At 34.2% G+C, this 23448-nt stretch overlaps 1 protein-coding gene across 5 annotated transcripts in view; it reads right to left on the bottom strand.

The window, feature by feature from the left end:
- CNTLN (centlein) overlaps window positions 1–23448 on the bottom strand; it is a 199272-nt gene that overhangs the window by 19066 nt on the left and 156758 nt on the right. For 4 of the 5 annotated variants that reach the window (XM_054053478.1, XM_054053476.1, XM_054053480.1 and 1 more), the window contains 5 exons: window positions 13929–14093; window positions 10612–10709; window positions 8877–9003; window positions 7133–7270; window positions 6408–6593 (listed from right to left, as the gene is read on the bottom strand). In XM_054053478.1, the coding sequence (XP_053909453.1) occupies window positions 6408–6593; window positions 7133–7270; window positions 8877–9003; window positions 10612–10709; window positions 13929–14093 (714 nt within the window). The remainder of the gene's footprint in view (window positions 1–6407; window positions 6594–7132; window positions 7271–8876; window positions 9004–10611; window positions 10710–13928; window positions 14094–23448) is intronic. The other variant, XM_054053477.1, reaches the window with a different exon arrangement.

Raw genomic sequence — 23448 nt, 5'->3', positions numbered from 1 at the left:
CTATCCTTCTAAAGGAAACACTTGCAAAAATCTATTTATTCTCCATTTTTAGTCATCAAGACCTTATCCATTAAGACATCTATATTATATGCTGTTCCTGGCATATAGTATGCATCACTGACTATGTGCCTTCAGTAAACTGTAAGAGTTCAGCTACTCACTTAATTCATTAAAATTCACAGGGCCTATTATTCTGTTTACACTCTAATAGATATTCACTGTCACTATTCAGGCCTCTGATTCAATTTGCCTAAATCCCAGATGCAGAGTAATCCTGATGGAGATTAGCTTAATTTATCACCAATTCCTTCTCAGAACCAAGAAAGGTTGGTATTTCATAATAAAAGCTGTGTTTCTCCTTTTTTCCTAAAGCAGTATGCATAGTGAAAAAAGAAACAATAAATACCTGATTTTTTTAGTGGTGAGATTTTTTCAGTTACACAGATTTTTCTTTACATATAGGACATCTTCTCTTAATGGTGTGTATTCTGCCAATAAGAATACTGATTGGAACACATCCCCGTAATCAAATGTTATGCTGATTCTGACTGAACACAGACTGGCAGACTCATCATCTACTCCACACAATACAAAATAATCACTCTGGTTATAGCGTTTCAGGTAAAGTGTTGACACTTTGCAGTGTAATAAATGAAATATTCTTTTCCTTTGGCTTTTAAGTGTTCCCAGTGGGGAATATTTCCTAGCAACTTGAAGTCATATTAAAGTTGTCCATTTTCAAATAAAAACTGACAGTGGTGATCTACATAAGTGGCACTATCTGCTGTTATTTGCAAAATGTGGGAGTGACCTGCTGAAGAAACCTTTATTTGGTCAAACAACACTTCCAGGTTGGCGTGGTTCATACATAACTTTTCAAAATAAATCATTTTCATCCCCACAGTAAACCATATTTCAATAAAAGCTAGTCTATTTTTCCCAAATATAAAATTTATCATTGATTATTATGCTTGGCATTTTTAGATGAAGAAACAAATGATCATTCAAATGGCATTCTGCATCTGATATGGTTACCCATATAAAAAGCATGTTCTATACTCCCTGGGCTTGGAGGAAGTTGGAGCAGTAGTACTGAATCCACAGGGTTTGATAATACAATCATCAGTGGAAAGGTCCTATGAAGAATGTTTCTTATTGTGTCACTATAACTAGAGAATTATGAGAGGAATATATATCCCCTGCAAGGATATACTTCTAACCAAGGAGCTTCATAGCTGGAGGTACAGGCAGTAGCAGTGTACTTGTGTTGTTCTTTTGTAGGAAGGGAGTTGATAGAAAACAACAGATTATTTCCTAAATAGTTGAGCCTCCCAACCCCATTACTAATTATCTCTAATTTTATTTATTTATTTTTTTTTCTGAGATGAAGAGCAAATAGGATGTCTTCTGCATATAGCCATTTGGAGAACATGTTTCTGGGCAATGCTCTGTGCCCAACACAGAACAATTCAAGTGAAAAAGACAATGACGGTAAATAATTTAACAAATGACAAGTTTATTAACATGAAAATGGTGACTCATTAATTAGCTTATTCTTTGTAACACAAAGAATTTTCCTATGATGTTTTCAATTAGCACGACCACTAAAGGGCAGTCGCAGCATCTCTCACCTGCAACCACGCAAACTTGTCCCTGCTCTGACCCTCTCTGCTCTGGTTTTCAAAAGATTAACTACATTTTCATGAGCTAGCTCACAACTGACCCACATAATATTTGTGACAACACTTCATAAATGGACAAGGAAGAAGGTTTCACAGGCACAGAAATGAGCAGTGAGGGCCATGCAGAGGTGAATTTTTTTAATAGAAGTGTTAGCTTATCTTAAACTGCATATTAAACTACAGCCCAAGATGGCAGTGAGAAAACATGCCATGGAAAAAATGATGCCAGGATTCAAAGTAAATGGCAGAAGGTAAGAAAGACTGAGATATATTGGAATATAAGGTAAGCTGACTGAATGGCAAATGACTGGCAGAACATCATTCAGCCAAGCACAAGTGGAATAAGGCCTCTGACATGTGGCTGCATGTAGCTGCATGTCAAACAAGTGGAATAAGGCCTCTGACATGTGGCTGCATGTAGCTGCATGTCAAACAACAAAGAAAACGGGAAATGCACCTAGCTTAAGCCATGGTCTAAGTAGCATAAATGAGGGCAGATGTCTTAAGAGAGTGAGCGTTAGTGAATCCCAAGTAGATCCACTAAGCTTGCCAAGTAAACAGCCACGGGTCTTGATTTTGGCAGTTAATTCTATCAGATGGTTATACTGGGCACCTATCAAGAACAATGCCAGAAAAGACCAGATGTAAACTGTGCTTCAGTGAGTATCCTCTGCGGAGGGCACATAAGTCCCAAATCACAAAGGCATTATGGAAGTGAGAAATGCACTCATCTGATTGTGAAGCATTCAGCCACCATCACCTATTTATTACAGTCACAGTTGAATATAGGTGCCTTTCAAAATACCTTTCTCAAGATCAGAAAGTTCTGATATTTTTGTGCTCAGGCAGATGTCCTCACTGCAGATAAATTTATAAAAATGAGTTTTGCTCATGTACAAGTTGAATGGGGCAGACAACAAGCACCAAGTCTTGATCTTACAAGGGTACATATCACCTATATACAGTCAAACTCTAGGCAACCTAAAAAAAGTACAGTAATGCAGGAAAACAGAATTCCTGCAGAATTAAGCAGGATTTTGGGTAGTTTAATAGCAAACCAGTATATTCTATCCTATTTTCAACAGACATTCAGTCAAGTACCCTAATGGCAGTTACTTAATTTTATCCAATGGACATTTATCTGCATACTCCTGTGCTTTAATACTTTAGTAATTGAATTTCATATCTTGTTTTCATTACTTTAGCCAGAAATGACATCAGACTAACTGACCTAAAAATACCTATCCTCACAGCCTGTTCTGAATATTGACTCAATATTACCATTCTTTTAGATTACGCTTGTATTCATGGCAGTGTTATATCATAGCATGTAAACACTTACTTCGAATTCTTACTCAAAATGTGGATCAGCAAAGGTAAAATCCCTTAACCAAACCTATAAAGTTGTAAGTTATAGAAGAGCTTCATTTAAAGATATTACTTCTTTCTAGAAATTGTTTAAAATCCTTAGTTGGCTACTAATGGACCGGGGATGTTTCATCAGCTTCATACACTTCCTTCAGAAATGTTCACACAAGACTTCTATCTTTACACAGCCACAGTGTTGTTTTCTCTAATAATGGGTCGTATCCACCCTGTAACAGCTATCTAATTACTAGTACATTTTTAAATCCTGCCCCTCCTCTACTATTCTTGGCCTCGCTACCCAAAAACTTCATCTGATATTTTTAGCCTTCTCTCCATCCTCCATACTCTATTGCTGCTCACATTTTGAGGTTATTATCTATAATCCACTTGCCATTTCCTTTATATTGCCTTTTAATTTCTAAGTATAGTGGGTTTTTTCCTATCAAATTGAAATAGATATTTATAAGAAGCTACTCTCTAATTATGAAATAGTGGGGGTTTTGTTTCTTCATAAACTAATACAGTGCAGAAGTTCTATTCGTATTTTCTACTAGTCTATATCTTCCTCATAACAGCTTTGGAGAAATAAGCTGCTCTTAACATTGTATTTTAGGTGCTCTGTTGGTTCCCACTAAATGTAATTTAAGACAAAACACCTGATCCCTCTACCACACTTCAAAAAAAATAAGTCAAGTAATGGCTTGCAAGATATTGGACACTAACTTTTGTTTGCAATTATTTCTTCCACAATTTTTAGAAACAATTATTAGATCTTAAAATCAAGCAATTTTAGCTATTTGCATAGATGTCCCAAACTGGGCTTCCCATAGCAATTCAATACTTTATTGTATCAAATTTAAACTCAATAGATTATAAATACGTGCTTATCCAGTAACGCATCATATCCTCTAATTTGATTCAGTGGTGTATATCAGACTCCTACCAAATATCTCTCCCCCAAGTTATGGAACCTAGTATTCACAGAATCATTGAATGCTTTGAGTTGGAAGGGAACTTACCTGGATCCAAGATCCTGTGGTTCTGAGTTATGAATAACTCTAAAGGCAAGTAACAGTGTTCTAAACAGAAAGATTCACAATCTCTTCTCTGAAGTTGCTCATCCTATTATTAGCTGTAGCTATTAATTATCAAAGCTAAAATGATTTAATCATTGTATGTTAAAAAAAGAATTATGTAATGTCACGAGAGACATAGATTGGCTAGAAAAAGTAACTGCATTCAATTGATTAATGACAAGATTACACTTGCCCTCAGAAAAACAAGTAAGGCTTGTGAACTGATCAGACTAGCAGACAAAGATAAGAGGGTCATACAAATATGTTAAATAGGTTAAATAAGAGACAGCATAAATTTGATTAAACGTGCTCTCTATAAGAAAAACTTATTTGAGTTACTGAAACTTGAGTGAGAACCAAGGTCAGGGGAAAACCGACAGCCACCTGGGAGGAGAGAGGAGGAATGAGATAGACCAGACTTCAAAGGAAGAGCTGGTGCCAGAAGGAATACTGGTACTTCTTGTTCTGCCACCTCAATCTTCCTGTGCAGGTTATAGCACCAGATACATAAGACAGATTTTAACAGGATTTATTTAATATACTGCAAAATTACACTGAAATGCCAAGGATTTTCAATTGTATCTTTTACAATGGCATATTGTGAATAAAATCTGATTTCTGAAAACTTTTTTTCCCAATAAATATTTAGTACTTAACTAAAGAAAGCAGTCTATTGAGGAACTCTCCATCTTCAATATTTTACTTATAGACAGCATCTTTATTTTCAAAAGATATTTCTACGCAGGAACAGTTGACAGCAAAAATGTTACTTGAAATACAGATACATATTCTTTTTTTTTTTTTTCCAGGGGAGAAACTACATGCTTAGCTTTAATAGCTAAATATTGTTATTTTTAATAGACAAATTACGTATTAACATTCTTTTCACACAGTACTACCATATAAATGGTAGTGGATATTCATGGTAACTAACAGAAAAGCTTATTTAACAACTAATGAAGTATAATAATACTTGCTAATAGGTGATTTTGCTCATTACAGCTACTTCTGAGAACAGAGTATCTTTTACTTTCTCATTTTCTAACTTTTAACAAACTTTTCATTATGCAATTATATTGATAGTACGAACATTTGTTTATCTTCGCTGTCTGTATTTACTACTGCAGTCTACTAAATGAAGCAATTCCCAAATTCAGAGCAGCCTGACTGGAGACTGAATTGCATCTGCCTGCCATCTGTGTCATAGGAGTGTTTAATCTAAAAAAGTAGATATTACATCAGATCAATTCAGTTTTTCCCATATTCAACCAAAAATAAGCATGCAGCTATTGAAAGAACGTTAATTTCTTCCTGTTAGAGGAAGCATTCTGTCTTAGAAGAAAGCACATTTTCCCCACGGAAAATAACAGTTTGGTCTAGAATAGGCAAGATACTTCTGAATCATGGGACACAGTGATTAGATTTATACCATCTCCTTAAGGGTTATAAAACAAGGCAAACAGAAGATAGGCTTTATTTTAAATACAAACTTAAAAAATAAAATAACTAGGTTTGTTTTTTTAATAACAGGCACATTTTTTTCCTGAAATCCAAGCCTCATTTTCACCCTCGGTACTTAAGCTTAGAAATTCTTTGAATTAGGATTTTTGAAGTGCATTCAACAGTATTTTTTCATAACAAAGTTTATGTGAATTTAGCTACTGAACTGAATATGGGGTGGTTGTAAAGTGACTTGTTATCTGATGATGGCAGAAAGAAGCTAAAATGCGTAAGTGCTATAGTAATATATTTCAGTCCACAGTGGAAAGTTATTCACAAAGAGATAACAATATATGCTTTTTTTTTTTTTCTTCCCCAGTGCCTCAAAATACCACAGCTTTCTACTTCCAGTGCTATCAGACTTGCTCAAACATATCTGAGAGCAGCTGAACTCTGCAGAAATCCAAGAATAGTAGAGAACTGGAGCTGTTTCATGGGTTAGTAAAGTAGAATCTTGTCTGAAAGTACATATAGAGTATGTATCTGCTACATTCAAGACATATATACTGAACAGGCACTATAGTTCTTTCTTACACAAAAAAAGATTGCCACTAAAAACTACAGAAGCCTATGGAAGTCTAAGAGAGAGACTTAGAGCTACTGACTCTTCCTCCCTGTTTAGACCAATTCAGAGGTGACACCAGGACAGTGAAGGAACTTCAAAGATTGTACCAGAAAAGAGAACCTGCCAAAGATTAGCCTTATTTAATCTCTTATGCTTTGCTTTCACTCAAGAATACCTTTATTAAGGTGACATTCAAAAGAAAATCAAAACTCAAACCTTCACAAATGTCATGAACTCTTCTACTTTGTTGTTGGTGAGCAGTAGCTTCTTCTGTACAGTTTCCAAAGTGTGCTTGCTCTGTTTAGCCAAGCCATGTAGCTGTTGAGATGCAGTAGTCTCAAGTTCAGCCATGGCACATTGAGTCTCAATCATTTTGTTCTCCAGACTGGTAAGTTTGAGATCCTGAAATACATCCGCAGAAAAACAGCAGTTACATAATAAAAGCTGACAAGCAGGTATCAAAGAAGCATAGAATGCCAGGTTGGAAGAGACCTCAAAAATCATCTGATCCAAACCTTTAAGGTGATATATAGTTTAAATGAGATGGCCCAGACCCCTGTAAAGCTAGCCTTAAAATCATCCAATATAGAGGAATCTACCACTTTCCCAGGGAGATTATTCCAATGTTTAACTGTTCTCATGGTGAAAAATCTTATCATGTTTGAGGGGTATGGTAGAACACAAACAAACCAACTTCCCACACAATGATTAACATCACAGAGCATTATACTTGCAATGTAATGTAATTTCATTTTCAGCCAATACATCCAAGTTTCAGCATCTAAATTTCAGCCATGTGACTGAATTAAATCAGAGAAACATTTTTATTATGTTTATTCTCTTTTCTGTTTAAAAAGCCTAAGCTGATGACCTTGCAATTTTTTATTTGAAAGTGAGGTATCAAAAGATTCCACAGTGAAGCCATCACAACTCCAACATACCTTCTTCTCCAACTCATCTTTAGCCTTGTGATACATCTGCTCATACTGAGACTTCTCTTTTGTAGCTACATTAAGTCTTTCTTTCAGTGATTCAATGGAACTTTTTTTGTTTGAACACTCTCCAGTCAGTACCTTTATCTAAAATAATGAAAGGCCAAGAGCAACTGACTATTATATATTGACTATATATTAAAAAAAAATAAAAAATGAAAGTAAAATAAAAACTAAACTGACCTGTATTGCATCAACATACCTGTATTATATAATTTTATTAAACTACCTGTTAGTGAATTTAGCCTTTAATAAAATTTACTTTGCATGCAATCTTGTTCCATAAAGTCTTGACTTATATGAAGTGTAAAGAAAATCTCTTCACTTGCAGAGTATTTGCACGCAGTGTTGCAGCGCATGCAGAAGAGAGGAAAACACAATTTCCACTCATTTCTTCAATCAGAAGTAAAAACATGAATTCAAACTTAGCTGAGAAAATGATAACTGACTACAAGTTAATAGTCTGTAAAGTGTATTGAATAATTATTATCATTTCGCCACACAATGCAAACACTGATTTTGAGTAAAGCGAGACAGACCAGTGCTTCTAGAAAACCACTCAGCTCTCCTAACAGTATTAAACACAAAGTTTTCCTGACAAAGTTTAGTGACAGGGAATTTCTTTGATCATCTGCTGAAGATAATGTAAGATTTATCAAGCTGATTTTCCACATGGAATAATCAAATTAATGCATGGAATTCGATTCTCTGGAATCTGAGAAATGCAGTTCTTGAAATACTCAAAAGAACAGCATTGAAGTACATCGTTCAAGTCTAAATCTTTCATCTAAAACAAAACCCAGGTATTTCTCTCATTTCATACTTTAGCTCCATTGCTTACTTATGCTCTCCCTCTTTGGCTGCAGATTTTTGAATAACACCTTTGGCATGGAGGGTTAAAGGGTAGCTCTCTCTAGAGCTGAACGTGCTGTATGACTGCAAGCAGAGACAGTGCCTATGGTATTCAGTAAGCACCCGCATTCTAGGAAAACAAAAGTAAATTGGTGAATTGTCTACTTCTATTTTGGAGTCATACGCTGCATAACCTCCCAGACAATGAAGTATCAAAATCTTTTTTTGGAATTAAAGGCCAAAGTGCAATTAACTCGTTGGATAATTCAGAAAGGTGCATAAACATAGACACGTTATCCTAGCTTCAGTGAAATCATTCTAGAATTTTGCAGGAGAAAATAACTTGCTACAGAAATTAAGCTCTAGTTACACAGAGAAAATCACATTAAGCTAAGAACTGTGTATCATTCATAACATTGCAGTAGACTACAGATTAACATATTAAAGCATTTAACTGTTACAGCCAGGAAAGGTGCATGGACTTCATTAGCATATGTCCTGTAAAATCACCCTTTCAGGTCTACTGTATTTTATGAACTTAGACTGGATAAAACTAAATCTCACTACTTATAGTATATTCTGGCAACTTGCTGTTCTGAATACTTTAATATTTAATTACATCTCTTATGAACATACATTAAATTAAGCTGAGTCCATCCAAGCTATCACCACATACTGATTTCATGAAAATTACAGCAGAGGGAATTACATCCTAAAATTAACTGTATGTTGTTTGCTTAAAGCAATATATTGATTTAGCGTGTATAGCATGTTGAAATAACTTATGTAAATCCATGAGCTTTTGCTTTTCCTAAACCTATCAATAGCAAGAAAGAAGTACCTTTCTCTCAAGACTTTCTAATGTTTCATTAGAGGTTTTCTCATTTTCTTGATTTACTTTTAGACGAGATCTTAAGTCTTCTATCAAGTGTCTTTTCATACTAAGGTCCCTCTCCAACTGAGAAATCCTAGAAAGGAAGAAGTTAACACTGCATGTCACTGTTAGGAAATACCGTTAACATTCAACTATTTTACACAACTGAGAAGTATAAATGCAGTAGACAAACCATTTTGCTGTAGTTTTTTAATTTTTTTTTAAAGCTGATTCTTACAATTTACCCCGTTCTCAATGATTAAAATCAGTTTTAAGTCACTTATTAAAAAGATCTGTTTCTAAATATGCAATTTCTTTGTCATTTGCTTTTTGCTATCATTTATACTCTAACTTGCCTGATCTGAAATAATAATTCTTCCTAAGCTATTATCAAAAAAAAAAGGCAAAACCAGTGTTGAAATCACAAAATTTAATTAATGAAATTTATTTGATCTCTGAAGCAGGTATTACTCAAATAGTATTTTGTACAAAATTATTTTAAAAATAAAATGAAAGGGGCAATTCTCCTTTCATCCAACTCAGTAATACACAGAAAAATATAATAAATCTCTATTACCATAATATGTTAGATATGGTAATAATTCTTAAAAACTACAAAACAATAATAGAAATGCAGAAATAACAGCTGCGTTTTTCAGAAAATTCTCAAAACAAGAAACTCGCATATACTACAATGTAATCTCTGTTCAATAAGAAAATTATACCTTGTACAATGCCTCCACTCTTATGATACTAATCAATATTTTAAATACAAATGTAAGCAAAATCTGAATACGTTCAGACTTCTGGATTTTAATTTTTTTTTAATGAAAGCAAAATGAATGTTGGTATTAAGTTCAGGAATAAAAAGCTGTTGATACCTTACCAATATCATATTAAAACCCCAGAAAACTGTGCATCTTAGAATTTCTTGTATCTATTTCACATTTATACTACTAACACTATTTTGGCAATACACACCATACAAAATTTAACAGTTTTAAGGGTTCTCTGTTTTTTAATTGAACTGATTTCACATAGGTAAGTTGCACTCTTCCTACAAATAAAAAAAAATAGAATGACTAGATGAGTTAAATTATGGGATAGGCAAAAACGTCACAGATGTACTAATAGGTTATGTTTATATAGTAACATAATTGAAGAATGGTAGTATATCAGTTAAAGTAGGCACAATAAAAATCCCAGGTGCATACTTCACAACAATACATGTGAATTTCAAATGAGTAGTAAACCTTAATCAATTCAAATAGAAACAAATACAACTGTCCTTTTGAACTTTTTATGAATAAAAGACTGGATATTTAATCTTGTTTAAGCACCTGAACCTTGACATGTCTCTTAGCCCCTAGGCAAAGAATTACTGTATTTGAAAGACTGTGTTTAACAGTGCTGAGGAATTTATTTACGCTTAAATCAAAGATAAAATAGTCTACTCTAGGTTTTGGATATTCTTACTGCAATGTAGACACTGTACCCAGCTAAGCACTCATCACTTTAAATAACATGGAATTTTAGCATATCCTGCTCCAATTTCTAAAAAAAGCTCTGTAACAGTCTGCAAGATTGCAGTAAAAAGAAGACCAAAACGTTTTCTTAAAAACCTAAGAATGGTTAAGGTTGTAACAATTATACAGCTGCCACTGGGTGGCACCAAACACAATGGATAGAAGAGTGGACATACTTCGCTTGTAGTACCCGAACTTGTTCTTCTTTTTCCTGGACTTCGTTTTTTAGTGACTTAATGGTGGTCGACTGCTTGGTGATTTCGTTATTCAAATTCTACATCGAAAAATATTAAAATATCAATAAAGCAGGCTTGAATATTATCACAGTTAACAGTAATTTTCTTTGAAATAATGCGCTGTGTAAACTTTCACAGATGTTATTCATGATCTTAAAACATTAATTGGTACAAAAGAGCATTCTTCCTATCTACATATAAGCAAAAGTACATTCTTTGGAAAATATAGCCAAAACCAGTATTTTTCCATTGCTTAAATAATGCATGATTAATAGATGCTCCCTAGGACATCTGTAAGTCCCGTGCACCTATCAGGACCACATTTTCTCTTGCATAGAATGGTCAGCTGAAAACCTAACAGAAGATAAGAGAAATAGTACAGTTCTATAGCACATGGAGCCTGTATCTATAGAGCAACATTTCCAATAATTCTTTTCATCTTGTGCATTTAGAAATACAAGACAATCTGCAGAAGCAGTTGGTTTTGTGTCCCTTGAAACCCAAAGTAGAAGACAAAGAAATTACCACTTGGCCATACCAATTCAAATCCTACAAGTCAGTAACAAGAAAAGTATGATCCCAACTTTCAGACGTGTAATTTTAATGAAGGAGAACTACACAGTTGTCAGCCTTTCCTCATTGTATATAGTAGAAAGTTTATAAAAGTCTCAATTCCTCCATGCAAACAAACAGATAATCTACCTGATTTAAATACAGAGCAATTGAATCCATCTACAGCAATAAATATATGCAATTTAACTAAGTAGCCATCCTAGCAATATAAGCATATGCATTGAATGCCATTGCTGAAACTAGCAGATCAAACGTATCACGCATAGAGATTTCAGAAATCCAAAAATTGTTGCTAAAAGTTACATATGTGTGAAGTGTAATCATAACATATGCGTGTGCATATACGTATTCAGGTTCAGCTACTGTACTAAAGCTTTTTACTCATTATGTATAAAAAATAAGAGAACAAATCAGATGTGCTGTAAACAAAGATACTTCAGGAGAATTTCTTTGCTCAGTGCAGACTTGTAACACCTATTAACATTAATAGTATTGTACATAACTCTGTGCACCTCAAGGGGAGTAAATATTCTTGTGTGCATAGTTTCGTAAAATGTTGTTCTGAATAACTTGTCTAGTCTATTTACTAGAATTATAATGTGAAGTATAACCAAAAAATTGTTAAAATGATGCATGTTAGCAGAGTATTCCTGAGACCTGTTTGTTGAGCTTGAGCACCATTATCATGAAGCACAGCACCCTGTTAAATAGTTTACAAAACCAGACTGAATACTTAGGTGGGCCTCTGCACATGCTCAGAGGCAAAGACACGTGCTTAGAAAAGTTTGCTTCCAAACGCAGCACCAACACCTAACCCACTTCTTCCTATTGGCAAAGACACAAGGAGTCACCATGTACAACACAAACTACCACTGCAAAATAGGTCTGAGAACAAAACATGAACTAACAAACCCAGATACTCTGAGATTTTGAGCTATAAGGAAAGCTTTTGCTGACTCCAAATTCAGATATTTAGGAGAGTAACTTTGTATCTTGCTTTTAAGCATGGTAGATAGCCTGGAACAATAGCTGACAACTTTTTAAAATCTCTTCTGCTAAAAATGACTTGCAAGACTTGAATTATTGAAAAATTATTAGGTCAAAATAAGGATAAGAAATTCATTAACTTGATTTAAGCAGCTTGTAAGGCCTTTGTAGTTGAAAATCACATCCAATTTAGCAACCAGTGAATTTATTCTACTACTCGGAATTTGGGATCACAGACTGTGTTTACTCTAAATGTGGTTTTGCATACATGGTTTATTTTTTACATTAAAAATGTAATACAACTTCAAGAATTAATAAAAAGTCATGTTAGTATTTTTGACATCATATACATACATGTTTGCTAAATGTTTCCTCAGCTACAGAAGCAAAAAAAACACTTTGATTTTTCAGCAATATATTTTGCAGTTTGCATCTGGCAGATAAATAAAGTAGGCTTCTAGCATGACTGTTACTCTTACAGTATTTTACCAAAAAAAAAAAAATCCCTTATTTTTTATTTTTCTTAATTTCATAGAGCAGTTGACCATTATGTTTCTGGACAATGAGGACAGTCATCGAAAAGGAAAACCCTAACTAATAGAGATTATCACTCACCACCAGTAGATGCAGCTTAGTCAACTCAAATCTAATTTCAACACTCAATAAGTAAGCATGTATGGTTTCAAGATCTTTTTAAATTAAATCAAATTATGTGCCTTTTCATGGCTAATCCCTGCTGCACTCACCTCAAGGTGACCTACCCTTACCAATCCCTGAATTTAGGTGTTATGCATATAGTGTGCTATTGGTAACATCTGTAACACCAAGATTATCACCAACAGCTAAGAGGTCCGAGCACTACCCATACCTCCAGCACTAGCATGGCCAATTCAGTACTTTGAGCTACAGCCAGTAACATTGCTCATGTAATATGGCCTTTTCTTCCTTTTGATCCTTTGGCAGCCAGCTTGCTAGTGCGTCATTTTTTCTAGCAGTAAGAAGCTCTATCATTTTGACCTTTTCTCTTTCTTCAAATGTTAAACATGAAATGATGGAAAAAAGCAACTTAAAGACATTCTGTTGCACTTGTATTTCCTCAAGTGAGAGAAGAAGAAGAATTAATATGTTTGAGCCAGGACACCTGCTGAGAAAGCTCTCAGATAATCATAGCCAGCACCTATATCATCCACATATAAAAGAAAGATTACATCATCAACATGTTAGTATTTTCCTACAAAAATACAAACACAAAAAAAATGAAGACAAGAGTAGTAATGACATATAGGTTACATAAGATTGTTATACTATATGACCTGCCTAGTCAGCCCAAATTCTATGTTCTCCTTACACAGATAGCTATTGCTTATCTCCTTCTTGAAGCGAGGAATCAACAATTTTAATTGAAGTAACTCTACAGTACTTTCCAACATGACATATTAAAAAATTGTGTTAAAACTCACCGAGCCTCCCTGTCTTGCTTATTTGACTTGCAAAAATGTTCTAATTTTAACTTCTATTCTCCTGCTTATGACTACATTTCTACTTAACATCAAAGATTATCTAATACTTAAGTTGCTAATCTTTGGCTAAGATATATAAATTACATGTGTATGTAAGAATACATATATCTGCCTGACCTAGCTATGAAATACTGTTAATAAGAATTATCTTCAGCACTAGATAATCTACTCTGTCACCTTTAGTTTGCACTGCAGCTGTTTCATCTCTAAATCAACGTTCTTTGAAGAAGCTAGTATGTCTCCACTCTTGCCAGCAGTTTGAGGCAGATGTTCTCTCAACTTCAGTTTTCCTTGTAAACCTTCCTTCTCCTGTTGACACTTGGCCAAGTTGGAGGTCAGCACCTGTTATAAAAACATAATAAACAATCTCAATTGCATCCTAAAAATATTTGTGCTGATCACATGAGTTGCTTCTCTGGTTCAAAATTCAAGAGCAATGGAACAGCACATATTATCTGAAATTATATTGCACAGTTGTTGGTTGAAATCTCTAGTCCACGCAAAGATCAAATCTGGCAGGAAGGTGAGTCAACTAACTTTAGAAACAAACAATTTTTTTTTAAAAGCAAGCTGATTCAATTTTGACTGTAAACATTGCTGGTCTTACTATGACAGGCAAAAACTGTAACAGTAGTTACTGTTGAAACCTGTTCACCTAGAGTCTCTCTGTGACTCAGTAATTATTTCTACACGGAGTATGAAGAAATACAAAGGTGTCTTAGACACCAATGTGTATAAAAGGTGCTTAAATGTCAAATTTGTTTTAATGATGACCACTGTAAGCTCACATGAATTGCTGTGTTGACAACTGCTATAAAACATTCACTCTTCCCTTGGCTTTTGTTTTGATATTTGTAGGGCTTGTAGAGGTTAAAGCAAAGTGGACCAGCTGCACTGAATATCTTCTGGTTGGCTGGTCTTTACTCATGTTGTGCTATTTCTTCCCTTTCACATATAAGCACCATAGCCAGAGAACCACATATTGCATAACCTTGACTCTAGGGCTGAGGTACTTAAGTGGTAAAAGCCAAGCTGGAGCAGGACACGATAACAGATGTTAGTTGTTTATTCCACTGGGTAGGTCTTACCACCCTATACTGCAGCCAAAACGCTTCTCATTTAGCAACATAAATGCTAAGTCCAATTAGCAGACGAGGCTTGTTAGGGATTTAGTTCAAATAAATAACATGCAAACAAAGTCTCAGTCTTGTTGCACCTGATTGACAACTGACAAGACTTATTCAACCTTCGTAACAATATATTTCACTGTACTCCTTACAGAGGTAATCTTTTAAATAAATTATCTGATGGAATTTAAATAATATTGAATGTTGTTCTGAGAAAAGGGAAACCGAAATAATCTTCATGCTAGCAGTTAACTTTCAAGAATCTGTAGTCAGCCAAAAGCCACCAATGGCTTAACAACTCCCTGCTCCTTAAAGAGTTTAACTACAGTACTATCTTATTATTCCAAGGAAGGTAATATAGTAACATATGGAACATAGAGAACAATTATACAAAATTGTATTGAAATATCTCAAAGGGCAAAACCTCCTTTCCTTTATGAAGAATCCTGATAAGATAGTGGAGAAGATACTAGATCTCAAAATGATTAAGTGTATGTCTGACTATACACTGGTAAACAAAGAAACTTGGGTGACAAGCTTAAAGACAGTAGTCTACTTCCAGGTATTTTATTATTTAACTCAAAACCAGATTTTATACTGTTTGATGCTATTAGAAAAAACTTTTTATTTACACATGTACATATACACACACGTGTGTATACACACACACTTCCATACTGATCATCTAAAGATCACACATATATGCAAATAAAAGAAAAACTACTTATGGTCATGTTTATTTTTATTCCTATTATGAATAACATGAGAATGCTTGTAGATTTTGCATTAGCTTAAAAAAATATCACGGATACAAGAAAATGCATTGCTCATTTAAAGTTAAAACTCTAACAGTACATCATACTGAAGTGTATTTATTAAAGCCAAATGGGTAGTTTACATATTTATCTAAGTACTGTTCTTAGTAAAGGGGTTACTCTTTCCATTTTCTTCTGTGACTGCTGTCATTTTTGAACAAGAGAAACAGTGTTAATGTTTTTATCTAACTGGGTATTCCTTAATCTGATATATTATTCTTACAATCCTGAGTAAAGACAACATGAAGACTACTTTAATAAACAAAACCAGTAGTAGTACAGAAAGATATAACATAGAAAGATATAAGAATTAGGTTAATTTATCCAGTATAGCCAATATTTCTACATACAGAATTTCGTGATTCAGTGTCTCTATAATAAATTATTCATAAAAAGAAAAGCAAAAAAAAAAAAAATCTTGGATAGTTCAATATCTCTAATTAAAACTAGACATATCCCCAGATCTGCTCAACATAGCTTGTGACTCCCAGAAGTTTCTTAGGCTATTGCTGCTACCAATATGCATTTGGTCTGAAATGCCATGATTGCAGTGGCCATATTCTGCAAAATGACAGCAATATATTGAAAATGAAAGGGCTTCCACGGGTGAGGTACCAAATAGAACAGTGCTGAATTGGTCAGGAAGTAGAAAAACAATATTTAAAATATGAATTTATGTAAATTCATATCAGCATGAGAACTACAAAGGTGAAGTGAAAGTAGTATATGGTGCACAAGCCAAACAACCCCTAACTTACAAAAGCAGATAAAGACAGACACACAATTGCAATCAGAGAAATCAAGAAAGTTGTTTCTTAATAGCTCTAGAGACAACATAAATGGTGCTACTGATTTGATAATTCTATTGTACTACTCTTCCATTTACAATACAGTGAAAGGATATGTGAAAACTCTATGTAAATCTTTGTAGGATGTGATAAACAGCCCCCCATGCCTCCGCAAGATATTTATGCTTAATTATATATTCCTTGCATTTACTCAAGAAGCAAGTTCATTGCTCTGCTGTCCCTCTCCACTCACTAATCTTAGGTCAAGTCTTTTGTTCTTTTTGCTTCTTTAAACAGCGTGAAGGGGGGGGCAGTTGTGTGTGTGCTACCGTGCACACAGAACCTGACTGACAGAGTAAAAAGGATTTACTCCAGGGGAAGAGGTCACCAGGATGAAAGGCAGAATCTTAAACACCAGCTACACCAGATGCTGGTAAAGGCAGGCTACCGCTGTTCCTCCACGATGTAGCGGCCTTTGTCTGCTGCACCTCCTCCAGAGTGTTTTGGCTTAACAGATGTTTAAAGATTCAATATTTTAACAGTCATCTATCTTGATCTCCCTGCTCCTGGTATACCCATGACACACTGTTTTGCTGCACACAAAGGGATAAGTGATGAAATCTCAGTTCCTTTGTAGTCATTGTAAAACTTCCAGTGACTCAGCAAGTGTTTTTTAGCATAAAGCCTCTGCTCAGAAAGACAGCTATGTGGAAGGCCCAATGGATTAATGTAGGAAACTCCTGGAATGGCCTATTACTCCTTGGCATCACAACAACCCTGTGAGGAGCTTCTAGCTCAGTTTACCACAGACTCTCCCTCCTCCAGCAAGTGTCATGTATGAAAATGATACTTCTGTCGGTGATGGCTGCTGTTGCACTACTACTGCTGTTGCCCTACTACTACTACATCCCATACATTTATATTTGCGGGATATATTATATAGAATGTATTTCTGGGCAAAATTATAAAACAGGATGTAAACGAGGTATTCTTGAAACACTTTTTAAGCAACGACATAACCTTATTTTACTATCCATTTTGTAATCCAAGTATAACTAATCTGAATATCCTCAGCTGTCTAAAAGCCATATTTGCTTTGTAGTTTCCCACCCTAAAACCCTGGCAGACAAAAATACTACAGTGTTTATAGAGATAACTGTAAGAAACATGAAGTCAACTCCTTTTCCCTTTGCCTAAAAACTTTGCCACAACAGGTAATAAATTACACTTGCTATAAGCATAGCATCTGTACCAAGTTCTATTTTAAAATCTAACACTGCTCATCTAAAGATTTTAAATAGAATGCTATTTTCTCACATCCTTACATTGGTCATAAAAAATATACAAGATAAGCAGTACTTATTGCACATATAAACCATGAAAGAACTTTTCAAAATATATTTGCAGACATGGAGTTGGGTATTTATGATTTTACACACTCTATCAATTGTTATTATGAGATAATGATAAGCATATTTACAATATCCAAGGCAAAATTTATTGAGCCAGTCTCTCCAATCTTGACCCTGATTTTGTTCTCTTGAAGCAAAACCTACCTCTGCTTCATGAGTTACAGAAAAAAAAGCTAAAAATTAATAAAGATGGTATATAGTTATCTGAAAACATGAAAAGATATATACCAGACTAAAAAGTGAACTGTGCTGAATACTTAATGTGACTGTATAGACAAAGGGCAAATAACTCCAAATCCTCAGTGAAAGTTTTTTTCATGCAAGTGCTTTAAGTGATTGATTACTTAACATTCCAGACATGAAGACAAAATACGAAACAGAAGTCTTAGGCAACTTAATATCCTACCCTGAAGTTGATACAAAGACACCCAAAGCAAAAAAAAAGTTTTAAAATGTGTAAGTTATTTGTCATTTATTCTTCTAAAATTTTAGCTAAATCCACTGTATCACTCAATCTTTTTTTCTTGAGCCAAATGCAGTTATCAGCAGCTGACTCTGTTTCACAAAATGTCAAGTAAATGAAGGTAATATAGAGGACTTTTTGCCAGTGCTTTAGCTAGTTGTTAGACTTCAGTAGCCTTTAGAGACCATTAAGTACCCTTTGGCTAATTGGCCAATGGTAGATTAATCCTCTTTTTATTCTAGCAGCACTATTTTAACACCCTTTGCACTCTGTCAGTGTAGTATCTGAATGACAAAATAATATTGTGCATGAATAATAAGCAGAAAAGTTAAATTAACATTTCATGTTTCATATGCCATACCTATGTGTCAGGGAAAAATAATCCTCTTTTAAAGCCACTGACATTCAACTTTTTTAAACAATCTCATGTTGACATCTTACTGAAGTGAATCTTCCTAATTACTGCTAATTGCCTATCAAGAAAAAAAAAAATCTTTCCTTGAAGTGCAGTTGTCTAGTATAGATGAACATAGCTTCGATGAGTATAGTAAAGACAGGTATGACACTTGAGGTGTGCCACATTATTATGAGGTCATACTAAATATGGCTTGCAATGAGCAAAGCAGCTTTTAAGGATGTTTAAGGCACTGAAAATGTCAATCTCTCATGAACTGTTTAAATTAGTTTTCAGCAGAGAAATACAGATACTACAATGCAGAAAAGAGATATACTTTCTCATCTCAAGCATTTTACTAAAGAAAAAAGATAGTTGTCCTATTGATACTGTCACGGTAACACAATTGCAGTTCACTAGCTTTATAAAAGCAGTGTTTACACTGCTATCCACAAAACAGCTCTTTCACACATGAAAAATACAACTTCACTTACTGTTGGGAATACAGTTGTAGTTACTAACAAAGACTCAACAAAGTCCTTAAATGCCTTCTTAATTGTGCACTAGTATTTATCAGAGTAATTTTTGTTTATAAAGGACTATTTACTGTATACCACTTCATAAAAAATGTTTTACGTGTAATTTTAAGCCAGCTGTTTTACAGCTGCTTCATATTCAAATTTCTTCTACAATTTATAGAAGCCTAGAATCAGGACATTTGATCTGGCTACGACATCTTATGAAACAATAAAAAAATTAAAATCAATAAAATCAGAGCAGATAGGCCCATTTCAAATTTTGTTTCATTTTGTTTTGTTTTTTTCTTTTTGTAGAGAATAACAATATCACATAGGTCAAGACCAGAACACATTTTATAAACATTTTATAAACAACAGACAAACCTGAGTACAGAACTGCATATTGCGCAGCAAATGATTTTAAAATAAACTATGGAAAATAAGAAAAAACTTAGTAATAATATAGGCAACAATTTTTTAATATGATGAAAATGATTCTGAAACACTCCATCTGTATTATAAAAAAATTCGAAGATGAGAGTTTTGACCTGTAGCACTTCTATTTTAGCTTGCATTTTCTATGACTTTCATTTCATTTCATTTCATTTCATTTCATTTCATTTCATTTCATTTCATGTCTCCATATGAGTAAACATTGCTGCATCCCATGCCTAATTTCTGTACATCATAAGACTATCTTGTTTTTCTACTAAAGCAGATGCAGCACTCCATCTGTCCTTGCAAATTTCAAAGGAATCTAAGGACTATTAACTATGTAAGTAACATTACTTACACATGTAGTTTCATTATGATCACTTATATAATCACAACTATGTATTTTAATTCTTGTGGGCACTGAATTTCCAATGTGGAGATGCAAACTGCCAGAATACACAGATGTGTAGGACCTTGTCTTTAAGGCCCTAATGTTTTTGGATAAAAATTACAGAATTAAAAAAATTAATATTTCTTAAAAAAAATTTAAGATCACAAGGTATTATACCATATCTTACATACGTGGTTTAACTTATTTGAAGTATTAATATCTACAAAGACACAACATGGTACATTAAGTTTTACTACAATTAAATTAAAATTGAAAATATAACCAGAGATATTTCACAACATTTTGTCCCACTTTAAAATTTCTGAATGTTATGGCAAACTAGTTGTGAAACTGTGGCTGAAGTCTAAAACGAATTTTCCATGTACCCACCCCCTTGTCTTTAAACAAATACAAGTTGACTTGGGTTTTCCAACACTGAATGTGCCTGTGCATATTAAGTTTTCTTATATAGAAGCAAAGACTTCCATCTGATACATAAAATTTGCCCCAAGATTTCCACACCTTTGCATTTACCAGAGTATTTTCAATATAAGACATGAAATCCATGCCATCTTTTACAAGGTCTTACTGCAAGATTTTTCTTCAGGGTTACACAACATTTATCTGATTTTCACCAACCATGAGAGTTGGGGCAAACTCATAAAGCTAGAAATTTGAATTTTTCATCTAGGGTCAGGGATAGTGCTTGCCATATTCCCCCTGCTTAATCTTAACACTTCTAAGCACTGCAAATGAACTACTTGCATGAGAGCCAGTCAGGGAATTTCACAATCCCTACAACTCATTACGAATTTAACAGCAGCAATACTAAGTATTCATATGTTTCAGATAACACATACAAATATGCTGCACTAAAACTCATTGGGGGAAAAAATTAATAATGCTTCCATCTGTTTTCCATATAGCTCACATAAAATAGAGAGAAATCAAAATGAAAATGCTATTTTAAAGACTGTTTTTAAACTTTTTTTTTAATTTACTCACTTAGTTCCAAAGCATACAGCTTTGTCTCCTTAAAAATTAAAATTATTTTTAAAAGAATATGCAAGGAAGAAAGAAACAAAACAGCTGAAAGAATGGTGAAATATTTATTTGAGCATTCCTCATTTTTATCTGTTTTAGAGAATGAACATTTTCTACTGCAATATTTTTGCATCTGAAATATAAGTGGGCAGGAATTTTGTGTTTGTATGGAAAGCCGTTCCATCTCCCATAATCTGCCCCCCTTTTTATATATTGTTTCTGTTTGCTTCAATCTCAGCTTTTCAACCATTGGAGACCATTTTGTCAACTTACAGAAAATATGTCTGAAAGATACTAAGGTTTGAGTGAGTGATATAAGTATTCGAGATTAAAAATTACTAAAAAATACGTACATCAGAGGTATTTTCAGAAGTGAATTGCAATATTCAAGAAACGAAATTTATAAAGATAGCTCTATATTTAATTTTATGCAATTATTTAAAAATACAATTTTTAAATTCTTCAAGTATCAACAAAAGATGAACAAATGTTCTCACATTTATTTTTTTTATTTTCTCTTTTATATATACAGCTATGTAAAAGCATAGCATTTTAAGTGTAAACAGTATCAACAAATTTAATTACTAGAAAAGTTCATTAGTCTCATCTAGCAGGACAAAAATAAAAATAGACAACAAAGGGTTGAAAAAAAAATTAAAAACCTGATTTCTTCTAGTCACAAAGCTGATAACTGCACAAATAATCTACTGTTGACATTTCCACATAAGGAAATAAAGGCATATTGCTAGCCACTTTTGAGAGGTAAAAGGGAGGTGATGACAAACGTTGAGGGGGGTATGTGAAGACAGGGATATTTTTGAAAATCATGAAATGCATTTAAAAATTACCTTTAAAACATATTGCATATAAATTAAAACAGTAATTCATCCCTGGATTCTTGTAAATTAACCCTCATAGTCTTATCTTTAATTTGTAATTTATGCTATCATTGGAACCATAGCTAAAATTACAGACATAAATGAATAATTTTAGGGTAAAGTATTTCTTATATAACATATTAAATGGCTGAAGAGACCATCAGAAGAAAAAGTCATGTTTTCAGCCTAATGTGTGAAATGAAATACACCTTCCCTATATCATGATTATCATCAATATTATGACTCATTTGGGCAATTAATTATTTTCACATACATTCACAATGTAGTTGTGCCTAATCCCTGCAATTTAACATCCCAGCTTGAACCAGACCTACAGCTGCTGTCTCTTAGTACTTCCTTCATCCTCTTCTGCTTCCTTCATTGAAATACAAGTACAGACAACATTACACATTTCTCTTTGGTGTACATAACACCCTGAAGACCACAAGACCACCTGTGGTCATTCAATCTACAAATGAACAGAAAACAGTGCACAGCAGCCCAGTCAAGCCACTGAAGAATAAATCCTTTTCCAGTGCTTTTGAATCCTGTGAGACATGCTATGGCTAGTCATACAGTCTCCATTACTGAGAATAACCTGGAGCTCTTGCCACATTAGGCACCATAGGTAGCCTGGGGTGATGCAGAATGAACCTGAACATGACACAAAATAGGGGAACAGTCCACTTCATTAATTGCTAAGGAAACTTTAGGAGAACAAATTAGAAGGTGAAAACATTACTAAGGAAGTATGAAGATTCTTATACTTCCTCTAGCTGTAGCTGACTTCATGAGGACCAGGCACTTCAGGCACTTCAGTATGGCTTCAAAATCACAAAAAAAAACCCCAACTTTCCTCGAGGTTACAAGGAGAGTATTAGTGTCTGACTTCTGTAGAGATGCCAAAGAATTCTGGAAAATGTGGGGTATAAGGCAGACAAAAATGGGGACAATCCCAAGGAAGGAATGCTGTAGGTAACCATATTTAAAAAGGAATTCCAGGTGTAGTTCCCAGATAGCACTTTTTTTTTTTTTTTTTTTTTTTCTTTTTCTCAGAAGTAGCCTTAGTTGTAACACTTCCTGCTGCTGACGAAGATGCCGTCAACAGATGTCATCTATCTGGACTTCTCTAAGGCCTTTTACATGGTCCCCCACAACATCCTGCTCTCTAAATTGGTAAGATGTGGATTTGATAGATGGACTATTCAGTAGATAAGAAATTGCTTGGTGGTCACACACAGAGAGTAGTGGTCAATAGCTGAATGTCCAGATGCAGATCAGTGACAAGGAGTGTCCCTCAGAGGTCTGTTCTGGCACCAGCATTGCTTAATATCTTAATCAGTGACATAGAGGATGGGATCAAGTTCACCCTCAGCAAGTTTGCAGATGACACCCAGTTGAATGGTGAGGTTGACACCCCTGACGGATGAGA

This window comes from Cuculus canorus, chromosome Z (genome assembly GCF_017976375.1).
Source record: "Cuculus canorus isolate bCucCan1 chromosome Z, bCucCan1.pri, whole genome shotgun sequence".
NCBI lineage: Eukaryota > Metazoa > Chordata > Aves > Cuculiformes > Cuculidae > Cuculus > Cuculus canorus.
Note: the sequence above shows the minus strand (reverse complement) of the source record. Positions and strands in the feature narration are given on the sequence as shown.